The sequence below is a fragment of the Diadema setosum genome, chromosome 21, assembly GCF_964275005.1.
Source record: "Diadema setosum chromosome 21, eeDiaSeto1, whole genome shotgun sequence".
NCBI lineage: Eukaryota > Metazoa > Echinodermata > Echinoidea > Diadematoida > Diadematidae > Diadema > Diadema setosum.
Window position 1 is genome coordinate 24,087,480 of NC_092705.1, and position 20,767 is coordinate 24,108,246.

At 39.7% G+C, this 20,767-nt stretch overlaps 2 protein-coding genes across 2 annotated transcripts in view; one reads left to right on the top strand and one right to left on the bottom strand.

Annotated features, from left to right (window-relative positions):
- The window catches only part of LOC140244285 (uncharacterized), a 37,690-nt gene that overhangs the window by 15,070 nt on the left and 1,853 nt on the right, over positions 1 to 20,767 (bottom strand). Inside the window, exons 2-7 of the mRNA XM_072323930.1 lie at positions 7,098 to 7,258; positions 6,113 to 6,192; positions 4,998 to 5,121; positions 4,178 to 4,301; positions 2,867 to 2,961; positions 1,986 to 2,197 (exon numbers count right to left, since the gene is read on the bottom strand). Of these exons, the coding sequence (XP_072180031.1) occupies positions 1,986 to 2,197; positions 2,867 to 2,961; positions 4,178 to 4,301; positions 4,998 to 5,121; positions 6,113 to 6,192; positions 7,098 to 7,208 (746 nt within the window). The 5' untranslated portion in view covers positions 7,209 to 7,258. The remainder of the gene's footprint in view (positions 1 to 1,985; positions 2,198 to 2,866; positions 2,962 to 4,177; positions 4,302 to 4,997; positions 5,122 to 6,112; positions 6,193 to 7,097; positions 7,259 to 20,767) is intronic.
- LOC140244286 (DNA replication licensing factor mcm7-A-like) overlaps positions 19,386 to 20,767 on the top strand; it is a 31,928-nt gene continuing 30,546 nt past the window's right edge. Inside the window, exon 1 of the mRNA XM_072323933.1 lies at positions 19,386 to 19,459. The gene's annotated coding sequence lies outside the window, so the exon portion shown is untranslated. The remainder of the gene's footprint in view (positions 19,460 to 20,767) is intronic.

The window sequence follows — 20,767 nt, forward strand, 5'->3', positions numbered from 1 at the left end:
TTTTGAACGGATTGTCCGATTTTCCTCAAACTTCCAATGATGTGTTCTACAAATATTGCTACATTCTCTCAATCCTTATGTTAATGAAGGTGAACTTGTCCTTTAATTGAGTGCCTACACCATTAGAGTTGTTAAGATTGATGTAATGAGGAAATGCACTTGGTAATACATTTCTTAGCACACAGTTTCACCCACTGAGGACAGGCTGATTTAGCTACAACAAGCATTTCCTATAGACACCTGCCCGAGTGTACTCGGGACTCGCCGTCAACGGGTTAATGATGATCCTGACATTTGAGGCTGGAGATGGGTTTCATTTTCACATTTTGGACTGCGCCCTATCACTATCTATTTCCCCCCCCCCCCCCCCATGAAATGAGTCTTTGAGTTATTTTGGCATCTAAAATTTGTTGAAAGACTCGCCCCATAGCTTGTGACAATAAAAGTCTTTAACCTGAAAAACAAAACCCGATGAACTCGGGAAGCAATGCCCTAGTATTCCTAAAGCATGATTCAGAATCTGCAGTAAGTAGGATGCCTTTGTGTATCCTGCTCATGGTTCTACTTGAGTAAATGCCTTAACTTAGCATAACTATCTTAAAGGCATTATCTACCATTTGCATATGAAACAAACTCAGCTTTAGTGCTTCAAATATTTCTGAAATGTGAGTTAGGAATAGAAACAACCAATCCAAAAATGAAATCAGTACAGTAAATGTTCAGTAATGTTAATACAAATTGTGAACAATAGTTATAATAGAAATGTTTCTAGACTAAATCATCTAGTCCTGGTTTATTGAGAAAAATAGTGATATCTCCTTATATTTTAGGGTTTATTGCAAAATTTTTACATTGTAGGCAGTTTTGTGATACAACTGACCTGCACATATGCATCAAATGTGATATCCCTAACATTCTTTAAGTCACTGGTCCCAATGGTAAACAGTACCATTAAATATCTTAAATTATCATCTATATAGGACGTTTTAGCGGCACATTAAAAATGCGTATTGTAGTCCGCTCAATTTTTAATATTAATTCCCCATAGGCTAACATTGTTACTTGCCGTTCAAGAATACACCATATTTTGTCTCGTCTGTTGTGCGAGCGCTTGGCGAGTGCGCAGAATTTTGTTACAATGCACAAGCGCGCAAATACGCTGGGATGGGACTGCGGAGTCAACTTCAAAGACAAGCAGTGTGCAGTTTATGCTTTCTCTACATGATTGCAAATGATAATACTTATATTGGATGGCATTAATTCATGGAATACAAGGGAATATTGCACTTGTTAGGGTCAATATTGCACTCATCTTTGATTCATGCAATATTGGCCCTAACTCGTGCAATATTCCCTGGTATCTCATTCATAGTTAATCCAATATAATCATTAAAGTGGAATGTGGTATATAAAACAAATATCAACTGCTGTTTTTCAACTCACAGTTAAAGGGATCGTATAGTTTTGGTCGAGACCTAATTTCAGGTTTCTAACATTTTTCGGTGAGATAATGAGAAATCTCTTATGAAATATGAAAGAGCATGTAATTCTATGAGGAATTCAATGTTTATTTGATGAAAATTGGTTTTGAAATGGCTGAGATATCCAAAAACAAGCAATTCTAATAAAGTGTGGGACCCACACTTCATTACGATTGCTTTGTTTCACTTTGTTTTTGGATGTTTCAGTCATTCCAAACCCGATTTTCATCAAATAAACTTTGAATTCCGCTTAAAATGGTATGCTCTATACTATATCATAAGTGTTTTCTTGGTATCTCGCAAAAAGTTAAAAGCCCAATTCTCATCTCCACCAACACTGTACCATCCCTTTAAAACTATCTGCCCCTTTGATTTCTTTACAGTGCAACCATTCCCCTTGACTTCTCTTGGGGCATAGGCACAGTTGAGAAAATCACATCTGGCCAAATAGTTTTAGCAATGTCCCTTGAAGAAATTAATATTTGTATAATAGCCGACACTCACGCTGGGGAGATTTCAGCTGCCTTCTTCTTCTTGCCTCGCTTTTCCGGGACGGGGGACACTAGGTGCAAGGGGGGCGATCGGGATCTCGTCTTGCTCATCGACTGGTCGCGCTTCTTGGTCTTCTTGCCTGCGTGCTGCGGCTTTTTCTTGACGGGTGATGGGGAACGGGAGGAGAGCTGCCTGGGGTAGTCTGTGCCACTGTCTTCGCCAGTCTTCAGAAATGAAAAGGGAATGTAATATATCACTGTCTTGCTATTTCCTTTATGTGACCACAGAAATTAACATACTTTGTGGGAAATCCAAATCATTATTATTCAAGTATTATCATCTTGCTGTAATTTACCAATGCTGCACACTGGCACTGATATGATGGTATTTGACCAGTAAAAATCACTGTCAGACCAGTAACTTTTTCATGAATTTACCAGTAAAAAATGGAAAAACTTGGTGCTTACTTGTCCGACAGACAGGTTGTGAACTAGTAGAAAAAATGCATTAGTGTGCACTTGAATCAATGAGAAATATGAATTCCTTCTACAGAGATAATCATGCTGTGGTATATATGTGGTAACGGTTCCATAAAACTTTGTGGGAAAAAATGTGTGGGTCGGAATCCACACTGGTAGTTTACATGTACAATGGTCCATGGATAATGCAAATTTCCTTCCCGTTCATGCATTTAAAATGTACACAAAAAGAGGTCTACTAACAAATCAAAGCATGTGCATGGGCAAGATATGCCTACTTTGCATCTGTTTCAGTACAAAGGACTAAATTTCACCACGAATAAAAACTATCTTTTGTGAAATTGGGCCCAGATGTTTAGAAGCTGCTTTGTGTGCAGAAGAAGAGATAAGGGTGCCAGAGACTGAGCTCCCTACCTGCCCCTGGTCGATCTGGTCCATGCGAGCCAGCTCTCGCTGAAGTTCTCTGCGTTTTAGTTCAAGGCCGTACTCATCACTCAGCTGATCATCATCTGAAAACAGAAATGAAACAGCATTTCAGACAATCATGGTATGCACTGTGCATGCCTCGTTGTAGTGGCCAACTGTCCACAGTGGTCACTTACTCCAGAAGGCCATTTGCTACTTATGCTTTATACTGTGTATTGTCCCAATATCCTTGTCAAAACTCAACATTTGGCCAAGTGTCGCGTGGTCTCTTTTGTCAGGAAATGAAATTTTGTGACAAAACAGACCATGCGACACTCGGCAGTCCATACTTATCTATGAGCTTATCCTCGAAGTTAAAGGGGAAGGCTAGTAACCGATCAGTGGGAATCAGTGGAAATGCTGGGAGATGATTGTTCCAATCCTTATGGGATTCATTCAAGAGTTCATTGTATATCTATTGTTGTGTGAAAATGATTTGCTTCAGAATGGTCTCATATTCAAGTAATGTGCAGTTTAATGCTTCCAGATTAGCGTCCCTGGTCAGTGACGGAGCATTAATCTGCACATTACTTGAATATGAGACCGTTCTGAAGCAAATCATTTTCACACAACAATAGATATACAATGAACTCTTGAATGAATCCCATAAGGATTAGAACAATCATCTCCCAGCATTTCCACTGATTCCCACTGATCAGTTACTAGCCTTCCCCTTTAAGGATCCCCGTCTCAACATAACTACTGTCATGGACTGGTTTGAGATCAGTTCACAGAGGCCCTGTCTGGTAAGCAGGAAGTGACAGGTTCAAGTCCCAGCCTTGTTCCTTCTCTTTCACTTGCTCCATCATGTTAAAGAAAACACATGCAATCTCATGTACGGCAAGCAGCAACAAAAAATCAAACTATAGGTGCACATCCTCTGCATTATTTGTTGCTGCTGTTGTTTAATCTGCCTTGGTTCAAGTCCCAGTGACTGGTTCAAGTCCCAGCCTGGTTCCTTCTCTTTCACTTGCTCAATCATGTTAAAGAAAACACATGCAATCTCATGTATGGCAAGCAGCAACAAAAAATCAAACTATAGGTGCACATCCTCTGCATTATTTGTTGCTGCTGTTGTTTAATCTGCCTTATTTATCTGGCTTTGGTTGACTTTCCTGCACATTCATCACTTGAGGAATATTTGGACAAACACAACTGATAACTAAGTAAAACACATCAGGGTTCTACAAGGGAAGTAGACATTAGTTGATTGGTGGAAGAGAGAAGACTGTGTTAACTTTTTTTTTTTTTTTTGCTCACCATGGTTACTGTCTGGTGTTCGTCCGCCTCCTTTCACAACCATGGAGCTGGGCTCTCGGCTCTTCTTCCTGCGGTCCGAGCCCTCCCAGTCCTTGTGACTGGACCGGTGCTTGGACCTATCTCTCTATCAACCAGAAAAAACAAAACAAAACAACAAAGTTGCATTAAGATGCATTCACAATGAGTCTACAGTAGGCCTACTGGCATTTGTTGCTGGGGGGTTTCAGCTACTATCCGACTGATATCAGAACACATTGCATGAATCCGCTCAATGCTTTAACAATATTCACTACGCTAACTGTATCTGCATGCCTTCTCTGATCTTTCAATTACACTAGCTTACAAATTCTGAAATGATCCCAAGTGTCTTAAAGAGAACGAAACAATGGAAAAGCACTAAACAGAAAGGTATACGGAAGAAAGAGATTCTGCTAGTAAGAAACAACTCTACGAATTGATGGTTTTAAAGGGTATGGGATCAGATTGGTTAGTAAAACAGGCTTGAAGGACTTGAAAGGTTAGAGAAGTTTTGAAAGCAGAAGGTCCATACATTGGATTTGAAAGAATCCGCAGATTTAAAGCCATATAATAATTATGTACACTCCAACAACACCAGAAACAATAAAGCAAGTTGTTTAGGTCTTTTTCACTGTTTGGTTCATTTGAGGTCACTCTTCTTTTTTCTGTCTCTCTGTTTGTCTGTCCATATGGGTGTCTCTGTGTCTCCTACTGTATCTCAGCAGGTGAATAAAAAAAAAAATGTATCTCTGTTCTCTATGAGAATGAGCGATGAAAGAAGCCAACAACGTTTTTCCCTAACCTTGCCGCTGGAAGACGGGGATTGGGATCGGTCTCCTCGGCCACGATCACGGCTCACATCACGATCGCGCTCCTTCTCGGCGCGCTTGCTCTCCACGCGGTGCCTCAGATCCACAGCATCCGACCTTATAGAAACGAAACAAAGCAAACAAAGCAAGTGCATTCAATAAAACAAGCTAGGAGAATCTCCCCCCCCCCCCTTATTCCCTCTCCATGAAACATTCTGCTACAACATGCCTACAAGTGATTTGATGTGAAGTACACGCAAGTCTCTCAATTGATGAAATGAATGTACATATACCACACTGTTACATGAGCATACACAGACACATACATAGGTTTTTCATATTTCTATGGTTAGTTGTTTACCTCCCTCAAAGATACCTTTTGCAAACTTTGTTTGTCTGTTAGCATTAGCAATACTACTGCTGTACTCAAAATCTTATGTACGAGTCATGCAGATTTTGATGATAGGTTCATTGCGGTAAAAGGCATGGGCGGTAAGTTTTTGGTGGTGATCTGGATCACCAACAAATGATCACCATTGTTTCATCTAATGACCAGATGGTCTAATGGTGACCTGGATGTAGATCCAGGTTCTGGAAGGATGTGTGCACCATTCCGTGACATTAGTGACCCTACAGCCTTGGCAGAGAGGTTTGCGCTCTCTTAACGCTTTCCATTTCATTTGCTAGAGGTTTATTGCCACTTGGTCTTCTATCAGATGGTCTACTTCCCAGTTCATCCAACACCACTACGGCTAAACTCATTTGGTCTACTATCAATTTTGTCTAATGGCCGTTTGGTATAATCCTTACTTGGTCTAATGCCCAGTTTGGCTAATTATCATTTCGTCTAATGACCAGATGGTCTAATTGCAATTTTGTCTCCTTGGATTTTTCCCCCTTTGTCTAATAGCATGTGGGTATTAGACGAAATTGGCATAGCCCATCTGGAAGTAGACCAACTGGTAATAAGGCTAAGTGGCAATTGGACTAAACGGTCAATAGACGAACTGTTTGTAGACCAAACGGGATTAGGCCATGTGGGTTGAGAATAAATGGCTATTAGACGAAGAGGGAGTAGACCAAGTGATAGATCACCGGCTCTTCTTACCCTTCTCCCTGGCTGTAGTGGTCTCTGTAGGATCTGCTGCCCTCGCCTTCCCAGTTTCGGTAACGATCCTGCTTGGATCCCTGCAACAGAAGAATACAGACAATTTCTTTAATAGGGAACTGTAATTCTTGAAGACACCAGAACAGTACAAAGTGGTCTGGCAAGATTCAGCTGACCCCTCAAATACAATGGTACAATATTTACAAATATGAAAATGAAATGCACTGTTAATCACTACATTACATGTACACCTCAGCTGAGTTTTCTAGGACAATGCTATAATATCCTCATATACGAAAATGTTATGTTTCGTGAGTTCATCAATCACTACATAATATGTGACATCTTCAGTCTTTGGTCAATGGTGAAAATGATCATGTGACATTATGTATCATTAGTTCGGTTGAGGCCAACTGAGAGCATTTATTCCACAGAATAAAAGACAAAAATGCATCACACTGCAAAACAACATTTGACAAGTAAATTAAGCTTGCTTTTTCATTCTGTGCATACATGCCTGTATTTGTGCTTGGCACTCAAGAAGTACACCAGCCTATGGCATGCTGTATCTTGTCCTATTCAGCTATCAGTATTATAGATTCACTGTAAATTTAAATAAAGCTCTTCAATGAAAACTCATTTTAAATTCAATTGCTACAGCAAATAATCATTAGATATGCAAAGGGAAATGTGTCACAATTAGAAGAGTTCTCTTTCATTGAATTGATCAGAGTGTAAAGATTATATCAAACAAGACTATTACAGTGAGTCAAACAAAAGAAAAAAGTTCAAGCATACCAGCTACATTGTACATGTGCTGATTTATCACTGAAACTAGAATTACAAACGAATAACCTGAATGAACTATCACATGACAGAAAACAAAACTTGTTCAAAACACATGTGTTTTTGTTTGTTTGTTGTTGTATTTCCAGACTAATTAACATCCTGGCTGGGGACCAAAAAAGTGCAGTAGAGTGCTTACGTGCACACTGGACCCTCCTGGCCCAAGGCGCTCAAAGACGCTGGGGCGTCGGCTCTCAGACGATGAGTCTCGCACAGACTTGGAGCTGTCCACGGTCACTCTCCTCGGCATTCTGGTGAGCGTAGCCACCCAAAGCTCGTCCAGTTGACCACCACTGGGGACTGAACGAACAGGCAGACCAGTATTAAAGGGGAAAAGAAGAATTCCCTGTGAAACCCTCAATGAGGAAGAAATAATGTTAAACAAGGAATGTTTGCGTGCATTTTCATTTTGCGAATTTTGCGAGAGCCAAGTTTTGTGGAACTAAAAATGCAAAGATCTTGTCTATGCTATATGCATTGAATGTTAAAGGCAACTCACGAAAACTTATGCTGTGAATAAGGCCGTCGGCTCCCATTCGCGAAAAATTTCATTCTGGGAAATTATTGTGTTTTACAGTATTGTCTTCTACTTGTTGAAGATCTGATGAGACTTGAAGTGGTTCATTACTACTGTAAAACACAATATTTTCGTGGCATGAAATTTTCACAAATTGGAGCCGACAGCCTTTTATGCAGCATAAAATTTTCGTGAGTTGCCTCTAACATGCAATGCATATCGTATAGACAAGGACTTTTGCGTGCATTTTAATTTTGCAAATCTTGCCTCTCACGAAATTCGCAAATTTAAAATGCACACAAACACTTGTCGTTTTACAGTACACTACCTTGTATATGTCATCAATATTCATACTTACAGTCACTCACAGGTATTGTAAACCCATGTAACACTGGCTAGAATCAGGGCTTATTAGACCTCAGACAATTCCAGGGATCGTACAGTTTTGGGTGAGACCTAATTTCAGGTTTCTAACATTTTTTGGTGAGATAACGAGAAACATCTTATTGTATATGAAAGAGCATGCAATTCTATGAGGAATTCAACGTTTATTTGATGAAAATTGGTTTTGAAATGGCCGAGATATCCAAAAAAGAGCGATTCTTATAAAGTGTGGGACCCACACTTGATTACTATCGCTTTGTTTTACTTTGTTTTTGGATGTTTCAGTCATTCCAAACCCGATTTTCATCAAATAAATTTTGAATTCCTCTTAAAATGGTATGCTCTGTACTATATCATAAGTGTTTTTTTGGTATCGCGCAAGAAGTTAAAAGCCAAATTCTCATCTCCACCAATACTACTTTAAAGGAATGGTATAGGCTAGTATTGATGGAGATGAGGATTGGGCTTTTCTCGCAGAAAGTTGAACTTTCTGCGAGATACCAAGAAACCACTTATGAAATAGTACTGAGCATAAAAGTACCATTCTAAGAGGAATTCAAAGTTTATATGATTGAAATCAGTTTTGGAATATCTGAGGCATCAAAAAGTGAAGTTAATATTGATAAAATATGAAACATTGCTCTGTTTTGGATTATTGTCACTGAGGCATCCAAAAACAAAGTAAAACATTGCTCTGTTTTGGATATCTCAGCCATTTCAAAACCAATTTTCATCAAATAATCCCTCTTGGAATTGCATGCCATTTCATATTTCATAAGACTAGAGGTTTCGCATTATCTCACCAATACTAGAGTAAAACCACCAGTTTTGAGACACTCATGCTTCTGCAATATTTGTTCAACTCAAATAATATGATAAACTAGAAATGTCGCTACGGCGACTGGTGTATGCCTCCGCCATAATGCATGGTTCTCCTAATAGGTCTATAGTACAATGTCTTGACAATGTGTGATGACAGTTTCACACAATTGGCAAACTATTAAAATAACAGGTTTGCCACAAATGTGCTGAATGTTCACTTTCCTAGAACTAGGTTCAATTGGATGAATGATTTAAACGTCAGAGTGCAGGTATTTGGGGGAAATGATGATTTTTACTTGACTTTTGACCCTTTTATAAGTTTATGCATTGAGTACTTTTCAAGGTATTGAGAAAAAGTATAATTTCAGTATCAAAATTTGGTAAAATAGTGTTATCTAAACCTGGCCTTTGACCTTTGACCTCACAGTTCCAAAGAGAATCACTGTTAGGTAGAACATGCATAAATATGTAAGTTTCATGATAATACCTTGAGTTACTTTTGAGATATGGAGGAAGAAGTGCAATTTAGCACTTTCACTTGACCTTTGACCTTTTGACCTGTGACCTTTTGGCAAGAAACTTCCAACAGAATATATATTGGGTTATAAATACATACATCAAGTTAAAAAAAAATCCTTCAGGCATTGCATAAATATAAGGAAAGTAGTGATATTTTGAGGAGTTGACCTTGACCTTTGACCCCCCCTGACCTTTGACCCATGACCCCCAACTTCCCTAGATAATCACTGCCCATCGGTACATGCATATATACTAAGTTCCATGAAGATACCTTGAACCATTTGCGAGATATGGAGAAAAACATGAAATTTCAACCTTTTTTTCACAAAATAACCTGTGACCTTTGACCTTTGACCCCATGACCCTAAAATCCAAACAAAGTATCATCCCCCCAGGATATACCCTCATACCAAGTTTGATGCAAAACCACCTAACTGTTCTTGAGATATCGACAAAAACAAAACGGGACGGACGTACGGACGTACGGACTACCCGAAAACATAATGCCTCCGGCCACTTCGTTGGCGGAGGCATAAAAATGATATCCATAACAATGTATATTAAATATCACATTATTTTTTCTCAATATTGATTTTGTTAAATACATCATAGAATTTCACAAAATCCCCAAATATTATCATCACCTTGATAATCCCCCAGAATTTGGACAGTCTCTCCATAATTCGGACATGCGCTATGCGCGTTCAATGTCAATATGCATAAAAGGCCACTGAAAAATGAGGGCGCGCGTGTACCTTGTTGGCGCAAGGTTGCATTGGGGACGATGCAGCGCCCGTTCATGTCCAAATTCTGGTGACTCGGCACTTGCATTCAGCCCCTGTAGCTGTACATTTATTCACTGTATTGGCACGTACAGAGATTTTGTTTTTCTTTTGTGTTTTTGAGGATACCATCACACTCTGAGCTTGCAAAAAGCAAGTAGGCCCTACGCTACACGTGTAAACAGACCCACTTGTTACCTGGTTACTACACGCAACATAGTTCGCTTACTTGCAAGTTGCATATTTATATAGACCTATCCAGTTTTTGTGCAATGATTGTAACTCAATTGAACTAGTCTCTACGTCTGGAAAGAAGTGAATGTGAAATAAAAAACTTTATTGTATTGGCAAAAACAGCCACTAGTGCTAGCACTCGCACTCGTGCCTGTGCAACATGTGCAAACTGATGAGTGATAGAGGTACTTTGTAGGCCTATACATATTAGAGTCTATGCCAGTACCGCAGGAGACTGGCCCTAGAATGTGTCATAACAGTACAAACTAAACAGGGCAGAGGGCTACTTCAAGATTCTTCATAATCATAGATAGAGTCTAAGCGTGCGTGCGTTAGATGATGGACACAACCTCTCAGAGCTCCTGTAAAATCCGGAATAATCAGCAAACATCATCTTTTTTTTCTATCTCATATCGCAAAATCTGACTAATCATAGTCTCTTTTCATCATATTGAGCGAATTTGGATATTTTGTCATATGGAAGTGTATTTTATGACATAAAATTGTCACTTTTCTATCGCGTCGTCTGTACATTGGTCTACGTACGTTGGATTGGTACTTCGCGGGTGGATGCCCGATCAAGATCGCGTGACTGTCTCGCGCGAAATCATCATTGCTTTAGTCTCGTCATTGAGAATCTTTATACCATGATGGATGCTGACATCTCAAACGATCAGGATATTTCTACCCTGGAAAAAATATAAAAGACTCTTACTAAAATTTCCCCTTTTGGGAAGAAAGAAGAAAAAGGTGAAGGAATATCCTCGATCTCGGATAAAACAGATTCTTCATCGAGAGGGTCAAGCACCTGCACCCGAGCCTCAAGTTCATCAATAAGATCAGTTAAACGATCGCTTGACAAGTCAGAGGAAAACACCAGAAAAGGAAGAAGGAAGACAAGTGATCTCATCATATCGTCTGCTGAGAATGAGAAGGGCGTTAAGTTGTCTCGAACACTATGGGTTTTGTGACAACTTAACGCCTTTATCATTCTCAACCGACGATATATAACCTATCAGAACCTGTGTCAGTTACCTCTCCTGACCGTGAAAAGGAGGATTTCAATGCTGTAAAAGGAATTTTCAATTTCTTGAACATCTCTGGTATCAAAGTGGAAAGGGTGACAAGACTTGGTGGTCGTCGTCAGGATAGTAATATAAGCCAAGAGTTTTACCCGTAAAACTTCAGGATGATCTGCGCAAGGGTGAAATTTTTTCATCTGCTAGGAAACTACTGACTCAGATAAGTGGCGCAACACTTACATCTCACCGGACTTGACCAAGATTCAATGAAGAGAACGCAATGATCTGTAGAAAGAACTAAAAAGGCGCCGAGATGATCTTGGAGAAACTGATCTTTTCATCAAAAATGGAAAGATTGTGTCAAAGAAACGCACAAAAACAGAACTCAAGCTTGGAGACTTCATTCCACAGTCGCTGGATGCCCCCCCCCCCCCCCCCATTGAGAGAAGACAGTCTCGTGACGTATGTGATGACGATGTGGTGTCAAGTGATGGCGAAAGCAGTCAAAAGGATGTCACCCCACCCTCAAATGCTAATGGTGGAGGTGCTCCGTCAGGTCTTTTGACTACAAAATCTTGGAACTGTGAACAATACAAATTGCCATAGGAAGAAAGGTAATCGTTCTCGTGGTCTTAATGTACTGTATACAAACTGATTCATTGATTAACAAGTTTTCAGAATTTGAATTGCATGTTTCTTTACAACGGCCTGACTGTGTTGCAATACAAGTGTAACTGAAGCCTGTGCTAAAAACTCACTTTTTCCACTTCTTTCTCAATCAGTCAATATTAATGGATATGACATTATTTGCAATCTTGAAAAACCTGGAGTACGTGGAATTTTACATCAAGCAGTCACTTTCAGCGTCGATATCGGAAGTCCTGTTTGCTACAGACTTTACTGAATCTGTGTGGTGCTCTGTAACCTTTTCCAAAGATGTATCAATCCTGATCGGATGCATTTATCGAAGCCCCTCCTCTTCTGACTCAAACAATGAACATCTGTGTAAATTGATAAGAGACATCTCTTCAAGGAAGGAACATCATGTACTCTTAATTGGAGATTTTAATTACCCAGATATTGACTGGTCTAACTGTTATACAAAATTTGATGATGATCATCCGGCACAACAGTTCTTGACGGCAATGCAGGATGCTTTCCTCATCCAGCATATCCTTCAGCCAACAAGACATAGAGAAGGCCAGCAAGCAAATGTTCTTGATCTTGTATTTACAATCTGACGACATTGATATAATCAATAACATTGAATACCTTCCACCACTTGGCAAAAGTGATCACATCTGTCTTAGAATCGACTTAACTCTTGTGTATGAACATGAAGTGGAGGAAAGACAGTCTACCTTTGATTTCAACAAGGGAAATTATGATAATATGAGACATGACTTTGAAAATCAAAATTGGTCGAAACTATTTGCCAACGAGACATGTGAGCATGCATGGGAAATAATGGCAGAAAAATCAAAGAAATCAATGGATGACAATATCTCTAGGAAGATGTCAAAAAAAGACAGGAGAAAGAAAATCTATGTAACACATAGAGTTGACACACTTTCCAAGAAGAAACAAAGACTGTGGAAGAGATATTTGAGCACAAACAGCATCTGGGACTATGTTACCTATGCTCATGAAAGGGATAAATTGCGACAAATGACAAGAGATCTGTGCAGTGATTTTGAGACTCATAGTGCTTCAGAGGTTAAAACAAACCCCAAGGCTTTCTGGAGATATGTGAATAGCAAGACTAAAAGCAGATCAAAGATCGCAAACCTTTCAAAGCCTGATGGAACTTTAGCCACTTCTGCTCAGGAAAAAGCCAATCTCTTAAACTGCAAGTTCAGTGAAGTCTTCACAGATGAAAATGTATTTGATATGATACATCGTGTAGTCCTGAAGCACCTAAATCTTATGATGGCCAGAATATAGATTTTGTACTTTTTACACCGGATGTTGTCACAAAGAAACTTATAGCTTTGAAGAATTCTAAATCTGCAGGACCGGATTTTTTTCACCCTCGTGTTCTCAAAGAACTTGCGGACCACATTTGTACTCCGTTATCAATCATCTTTTCCTTATCACTGGACAAAGGTTTCTTGCCAAATGACTGGAGATGTGCTAATGTTACTGTTATATATAAAAAGGGCAGCAGGAAAGATCCCAGTAATTACCGACCGATCAGTCTCACTTCAGTGGTGGTGAAAATTATGGAGTCCATTATTCGAGATGCTGTCGTAAATCACACGAGTCAGAACCACCTTTTTTGTGAGGCTCAACATGGCTTCGTCCCTGGCAGATCATGCACGACTCAGCTTTTATGTCAACTGGAGGACTGGACCAGTTATATTGATCAAGGAGATTCCATTGATGTAATTTATTTGGATTTTAAAAGAGCCTTTGACTCTGTACCTCACATCTGATTATTAAAGAAAGTAGCATCATACGGAATTAGTGGTCATCTTCTTTCTTGGATACAAGCCTTCCTGTCACAAAGAGTGCAGCGAGTCGTGGTGGACGGATGCAACTCTGAGTAGACTAATGTGAAAAGCAGCACTCCCCAAGGAAGTGTGCTTGGCCCTACTCTCTTCGTTATGTTTATCAATGACATGCCGGATGTAACCTCAACTTGCCATGCTCAGTTATACAAATGTATGCTGATGATGCCAAACTTTATGCACCAATAACGAGCCAAATTTCCTGCCACCAACTCCAAGATGATTTAGATTGCATCTCAAATTGGTCAAGTACTTGGCAGTTACCATTGAACACACAAAAGTGCAAAACTCTCCATCTTGGAAACAATAACCCAAATTGGACATTATATGCTATGGATGACGGACTGCTGGAAAATGTCACGAATGAGAAAGATTTAGGAGTTATCATTGATGGTGAACTTTCCTTCCGGAAACACATTGCAGCCGCAATACACAAAGCAAACCAGATGCTTGGGCTTATCAAGCGCATTCATTAATGTCAACTCATACATTTATACCATTGTACAAAACTTTGGTGCGCCCCCATCTTGAATATTGTAACGTGTCATGGAGTCCCAGATGACCGTAAGATTGAGGCTGCACAGCGAAGAGCGACAAAGCTGATCCCTGGTATGAATGAGTTTCTTGCCATAGATCTATTCAGAACGACTACGACATCTTTATTCTGAATTTGTTTTCCCTCCACTTTCATCGAGAGAGGGGCGACTTGATCCAAGTTTATAAGATTCTCCATGGCATGGATAGATTAAATCCTGAACATTTTTTCAAGAAAGCAGAGTATCAGCATAGACAACTACCCGTGGACACTCTATGAAACTCTTCAGTAGGGCCTACTCGTCGCAGACTTAATCTTAGATTAGAAGCAGTTTTTTCAGCAAACGTACTATCATAATCTAGTATCAATGCTTGGAATAGTTTGCCAGAACAATTGGTTACTGCTTCAAGTTTGAATATCTTCAAAAATGGTCTTGACAAATTTTGGGCAGATAAGCAATTCAATTAGGCCAAAAAAAAAATTGTTGCATTGGCGTAACCCGCCCGACCCTAAAAATTCCGCCGACCCCATGTTTTTTTATTATTTTTTTTGCTATCGATATCAAATATCTTGTTGATTGCGATCGCAATCGCACAAACCCGGAAGTGGAAACGGCTCTGGGGATATCGGCTGTACGAGGGAGAGATCTAGCGCCTCGCATAAGCCTTCCTTGATCAGTACGTCATCTGTTTCCAACACGGACACATACTCTAACAAGATTTATTCAGTGTATACGAAGCATTCAGACTGCGATGTATTGTGCACAGTTTTGCCATAGGTTTCTTGTGTGGAGAACTTACACGAATCTGTATATATGGGACTGAGATAGAGATCGCAGTGTGCGATGAAAAGATCGTACATATGGGTCAATTTGCATCTATCTTATCTAAGTCAAAATAGTAAAATATGAAGTGAAAACATTCAGGATAGGGATTTCAACATCTTTAAATTCTGTGAAGGGGTATAATTCCAGTAATATCGGCCTCATAAATGATTTGTAGAATAGATGAACACAGCACATTCGGTGCAGCAGTTGTAACTGTTTACTGAGCTGAGCACGAGTTTTACACGTACAAGGAAAAGTAGAAATTACGCGGTGCGTAACATATGTCCCCGCCGGAAGTAGCATTTTGTAACAAAATGTGCAATATAGGTCAAAAAATCAAGGTCAAAGGTCAAAGAAGTCAAAGGTCAAAATTCTGTGTAGAAGTTTTGAAGCCCTCACCTAGTGCCATCACATAAAGCAAAAGGAATCGAAATCGGGTTAGAAATGGCGAAGGAGTAGCATTTTGTAGCCAATGTACAATATAGGTCAAAAATCAAGGTCAAAGGTCAAAGAAGACAAAGGTCAAAATTCTGTGTAGAAGTTTTGAAGCCCTCACCTAGTGCTATCACATAAAGCAAACGGAATCGAAATCGGGTTAGAAATGGCGAAGGAGTAGCATTCTGTAGCAAAATGCACAATATAGGTCAAAAATCAAGGTCAAAGGTCATAGAAGTCAAAGGTCAAAATTCTGTGTAGAAGTTTTGAAGCCCTCAACTAGTGCCATCATATAAAGCAAACGGAATTGAAATCGGGTTAAAAATGGCGAAGGAGTAGCATTTCGTAAGCAAAATGTACAATAATCAGGGATCTCGCCAGCGTATATCACCCTTGTCGGCCCCGACAAGCGTGCGGTTTGAAGAAGCAATTGCCGACAAGGGTAAAACTTGCCGACAAGGGTAACACCACGCGTGAACTTGCCGACAAGGGTAACTTGCTTGACGAGCTAAGTTCGGACCAATTTCTCGCCTTTGTCAGTCTTTATTATCTGGCTAGAAAAGAAGCTAGATGTTGAAAGCAGCAGCAGTTTACATACTTATACAAGCGCAAAAAATTTATCTACGCAGTCACCGCACCGATCACAACAACGCGGCTCAACAGAGCGACGTACTAGCTGATACACACCACATCACACACTTGCTCACTCGCACGCGCTCTGATTTGGGATCCACACACACATGCACAAGCACCCAGCGGGCCACTTACAGCTGCCTGCGTGTACAACGGTACAGTGTATTGTGAGAGGGAGAGAGAGGACGGAAAGAGAGGGTCGGAGGCCGAAGGAGGCTGAGGAAGGCTGACACGTGCTCGCTTGTTGTCACGCTTGTTGTCGGGTTACGCAAAAACAAACGATATGAAATGCATGCCCCCCTCCGCCAAAGGTTGTATTTTTTTTTTTTTTTGGCTGCTTTGGTTTGTTTGTTATTTTGTCTGCCTGTCTGTCTCTCTATTCGCAAAATAGGTCAAAATTTGGGAACAGATTAGGATGAAATTTTCAGGAACAGTTACAGTTGGTTGGTAAAATGGCGCAAGGAACAGATGATTAAATTTTGATAGTGAGCAGGATTTATAATACCATCGAAATTCACCGCCAGGATCCAGGATTTTTAGACTTTGTTTCGTATATTTGAAAGGATCCGTATCAATACTTTAGGAAGCTGGCCATCGGCAATGATGCAAAATTAGATGCGTTCAAAGCATTGCCGCAGAGAGAAAATTAACTCCATTTTTCGTTTAAAAAAAAAGAAAAGACAAAAGAACGTGCGATGGAGTAAGCAAATGCAAATTTTTATTTAGGTTTTGGTAGTTTCAGTGGGTTATTTTTTTTTTTAATCTAAAAAGCCATGCGTTCCATTTTAGCCTTTTCAATTTCCATGGATTTGTAAACGTCATTCGTGAATATTCCATTTTCCTTCTCCGGGCCGAAATTTATAGTAATTCTGTTATGATGGTCTTTCAAGTTCAACGTACGTAATGCTCCACGTGCTTCTGGGTTGGTTTGTAAAGGTGGGTTAGGGGGCCTTCATGGGCAGAAAATAAATGGCTGATCATTCATCAATATTCCCAGTTGGTTTACATGCTATGTACACGCTGTTTACGACTACTGAAGCAAGGTGGCAGTACGCGCGACATTCTTTACCTGACACCTGGCTTTCGTGGAAATTTCCACAAGCCATGATATCAAGTTTCCCCACTGCTTGAGGTCGTGCTTTTTTTTTATTCATCATTACGAACGTCAATTTTTTCAACTTGAAAAGTGTAGATAATTTGCTTCGAGGACGTGTTTCTTTCTTTTTTTTTCTTTTTTTTTCATTGCAGCGTCGGTAACATTTTGTTTTGTTCATCGTCCGTGCATGGCAGGGGTTCATGGGAGGAGAACGATAAGAATGACTGGGGAGAAAATAAACTGAAAGAAGGAAGCATCTTTTGAGCGAGCTGTCTTTGTTTTTCTCTACACCAGCATATCAGTTATCGCCACCAAGGTTCATTTTTTTTTTCGTTACTCCGACAGATTAATGATAAAATGATGCTAGATTCTTTATTCTGAAGGTTCGTTAATCCAAAAATGATTAAGAAAAAATGTCCGTTCATTTCACGACGAAATCAGTTTTGTTATTTCGAACGTTCTGCCAGTGAAATTTCGGAATAAAACGACGGCACAAAACAGCGTGTTTTCGTACTCTAAGAGTCTGTTATTCCGACAGAAGTAGTTATGATGAAATAATAAATTGTAGATTCTTTATTCTGAAGGTTCGTTAACCGAAAATTGAATAAAGAAAAATGTCCGTAAATTTCAAAACGAAATCAGTGCGTCATTTCAAACGTTTTGCCAGTGAAATTTGGAATAAAACGACTGCCCCCAAACAGTTGCAGTTTTCTTACTCTGAGGGTTCGTTACTCCGACAGATTAATGAAAAAATAATGCTAGATTCCTTCTTCTGAAGGTTCGTTAATCAAAAAAAAAAAAAAAAAATGATTAAGAAAAAATGTCCGTTCATTTCAAAACGAAATCAGTTTTGTTATTTCGAACGTTTTTGTCAGTGAAATTTCGGAATAAAACGACGGCACAAAACAGCGTGTTTTCGTACTCTATAAGGGTCTGTTATTCCGACAGAAGTAGTAATGATGAAATAATAAATTGTAGATTCTTTATTCTGAAGGTTCGTTAACCGAAAATTGAATAAAGAAAAATGTCCGTAAATTTCAAAACGAAATCAGTGCGTCATTTCGAACGTTTTGCCAGTGAAATTTGGAATAAAACAACTGCCCAAAAAAACAATTGCACTTTTCTTGCTCTTAGGGTTCGTTACTCCGACAGATTAATGATAAAACAATGCTATATTCCTTATTCTGAAGGTTCGTTAATCCAAAAATGATTTTAAAAAATGTCCGTTCATTTCACAACGAAATCACTTGAGTTTTGTTATTTAGAACGTTTCCGTCAGTGAAATTTCAGAATAAAACGACGGCCCCAAAACTGTTAGTTTTCTTTTACTCTGAAGGTTCGTTACTGCGAAAGAATAACGATAATACTTTAGATTCTTAATTCTGAACGATCGTTAATCGGAAAACGATAAAGAAGAAATTAAAACGGTTATAGTTTTCTTACCCTCAGGGTTCGTTACTCCGACAGAATAATGGCAAAATAATACTCTACATTCTTAATTCTGAATGATCGTTAATAGAAAAATTATAAAGGAGAAAATATTCGTTTATATCCAAACGAAATCAGTTTTGTTATTTCGAATGTTCTGCCAGTTTAATTTCGGAATACAACAACGGTGTTTTCTTATTCTGAAGGTTTTTTTTATTCTGAAACAATAACGATGATAGATGATAGATTCCTTTCTGAAGGTTCGTTGATCGGAAAATAATAAAGAAAAAATGCTTGTTAATCTTCGAACGAAATCAGTTTTATTTTGAACATTCATCTGTAGTACCGACCTTTGGTGTTGTTGTTGTTTTCGATCACAAACCTTCGAAGTACTCAGTAATGAATCGTTTCATTTTATGATTAAACAAACCTTCGGAATAATGACCACCATTACATTTAAAATTGTAGGATATCTCTTTGATGTCACGGCCAAACTACCGCAGTTTTCCCAGAAAGGAAAGTGCAACGATGTCCCGAAAGTTCTCGATCGCTTCTCGCGCATCTGCATGCAATAGGCCTACCACGTGGTCGAGCAGACGGCGAGAAAGCAACACGGCGCGCGTTGTTGCGATGCAGAGGCGGCTAATTATTGCAACAGTGAAACAGGAAAGGCCTAAAAGAAATCGGAACCTCCACCATCAGCACCTAAACTTCTCTTTCATTTACCGGTATTATTTAGGAACTGCCGCTAACATAAGGTATGGAGTTTCTGCATTGTTTCTGTGAGAATATGCCCCTCACAACGTTCATTACATCTCCGTGAGAATGTCGCATTTAGTGGCATTTTAGCGGCGATTTATCTGTGTTGTATTGAGCATTAGCGAAGGCTTCCGCGTACCCACCCCCAGAACAGCGCGCATAAATGCCGACAAGCGTGAAGAAAATCCTGGCGAGAACCCTGAATATAGGTCAAAAATCAAGGTCAAAGGTCAAAGAAGTCAAAGGTCAAAATTCTGTGTAGAAGTTTTGAAGCCCTCACCTAGTGCCATCACATAAAGCAAACGGAATCGAAATCGGGTTAGAAATGGCGAAGGAGTAGCATTTTGTAGCAAAATGTACAATATAGGTCAAAAAATCAAGGTCAAAGGTCAAAGAAGTCAAAGGTCAAAATTCTGTGTAGAAGTTTTGAAGCCCTCACCTAGTGCCATCACATAAAGCAAACGGAATCGAAATCGGGTTAGAAATGGCGAAGGAGTAGCATTTTGTAGCAAAATGTACAATATAGGTCAAAGGTCAAGGTCAAAGGTCACGACTGAAATTCTGTGTACAAGTTTCAAAGCTCCCATGTAGTGCTATCATATAAAGCAAACAGAATCAAAATTGGCTCATAAATGACAGAGAAGTAGCAAATTGAAGATTTTGATCACACACGGACGCACACACGGACACACGGACGGACGGACGGACGGACACACGGACGGACGGACGGACGGACGGACACACGGACACACACACGTACGGAGCCCGTTTCATAGTCCCCTGCTCGAACTCGTTTGGCGGGGACAAAAATGCAGGTAGCAAAAAAAAAAAAAAAAAAAAAAAAAATCCGCCCGACCGACCCTATTTGAAAATCTCATGTTACGCCAATGCAACAATTTTTTTTTTTTTTAGGCCTTTCCTTTAACGTCTGACATCCACGCACGCTGCATACAATCCACAATGTTTAAGTTCAGTTTTTTCGAGACATCTGCATCGAAGGTGTTTTCGACCGGGAGACCAGGACATCCTCGACTCCCGTACATCAACATCATTGTCAAAGGTGAAAGGTGAGAGTCTACAGTTCCTGTATACTGTAGAACAACTAGGTTCTATAGGACTAACTGTTAGGAGCTAGGAGTGAGTGTATTCAAGGACTCTTAACGTTACTCCGTTAATTCAAGTTTACACAGTAGCTGCAGTGATCTGTTTACGGAGGCCTGCGTGTATACCCAGTCATTGGGTGTCTGGACAGGTTGTGGGACCGGACGCGTACTGTAAAGTGCGTCTGGTTTGACAATGGCGCGCCT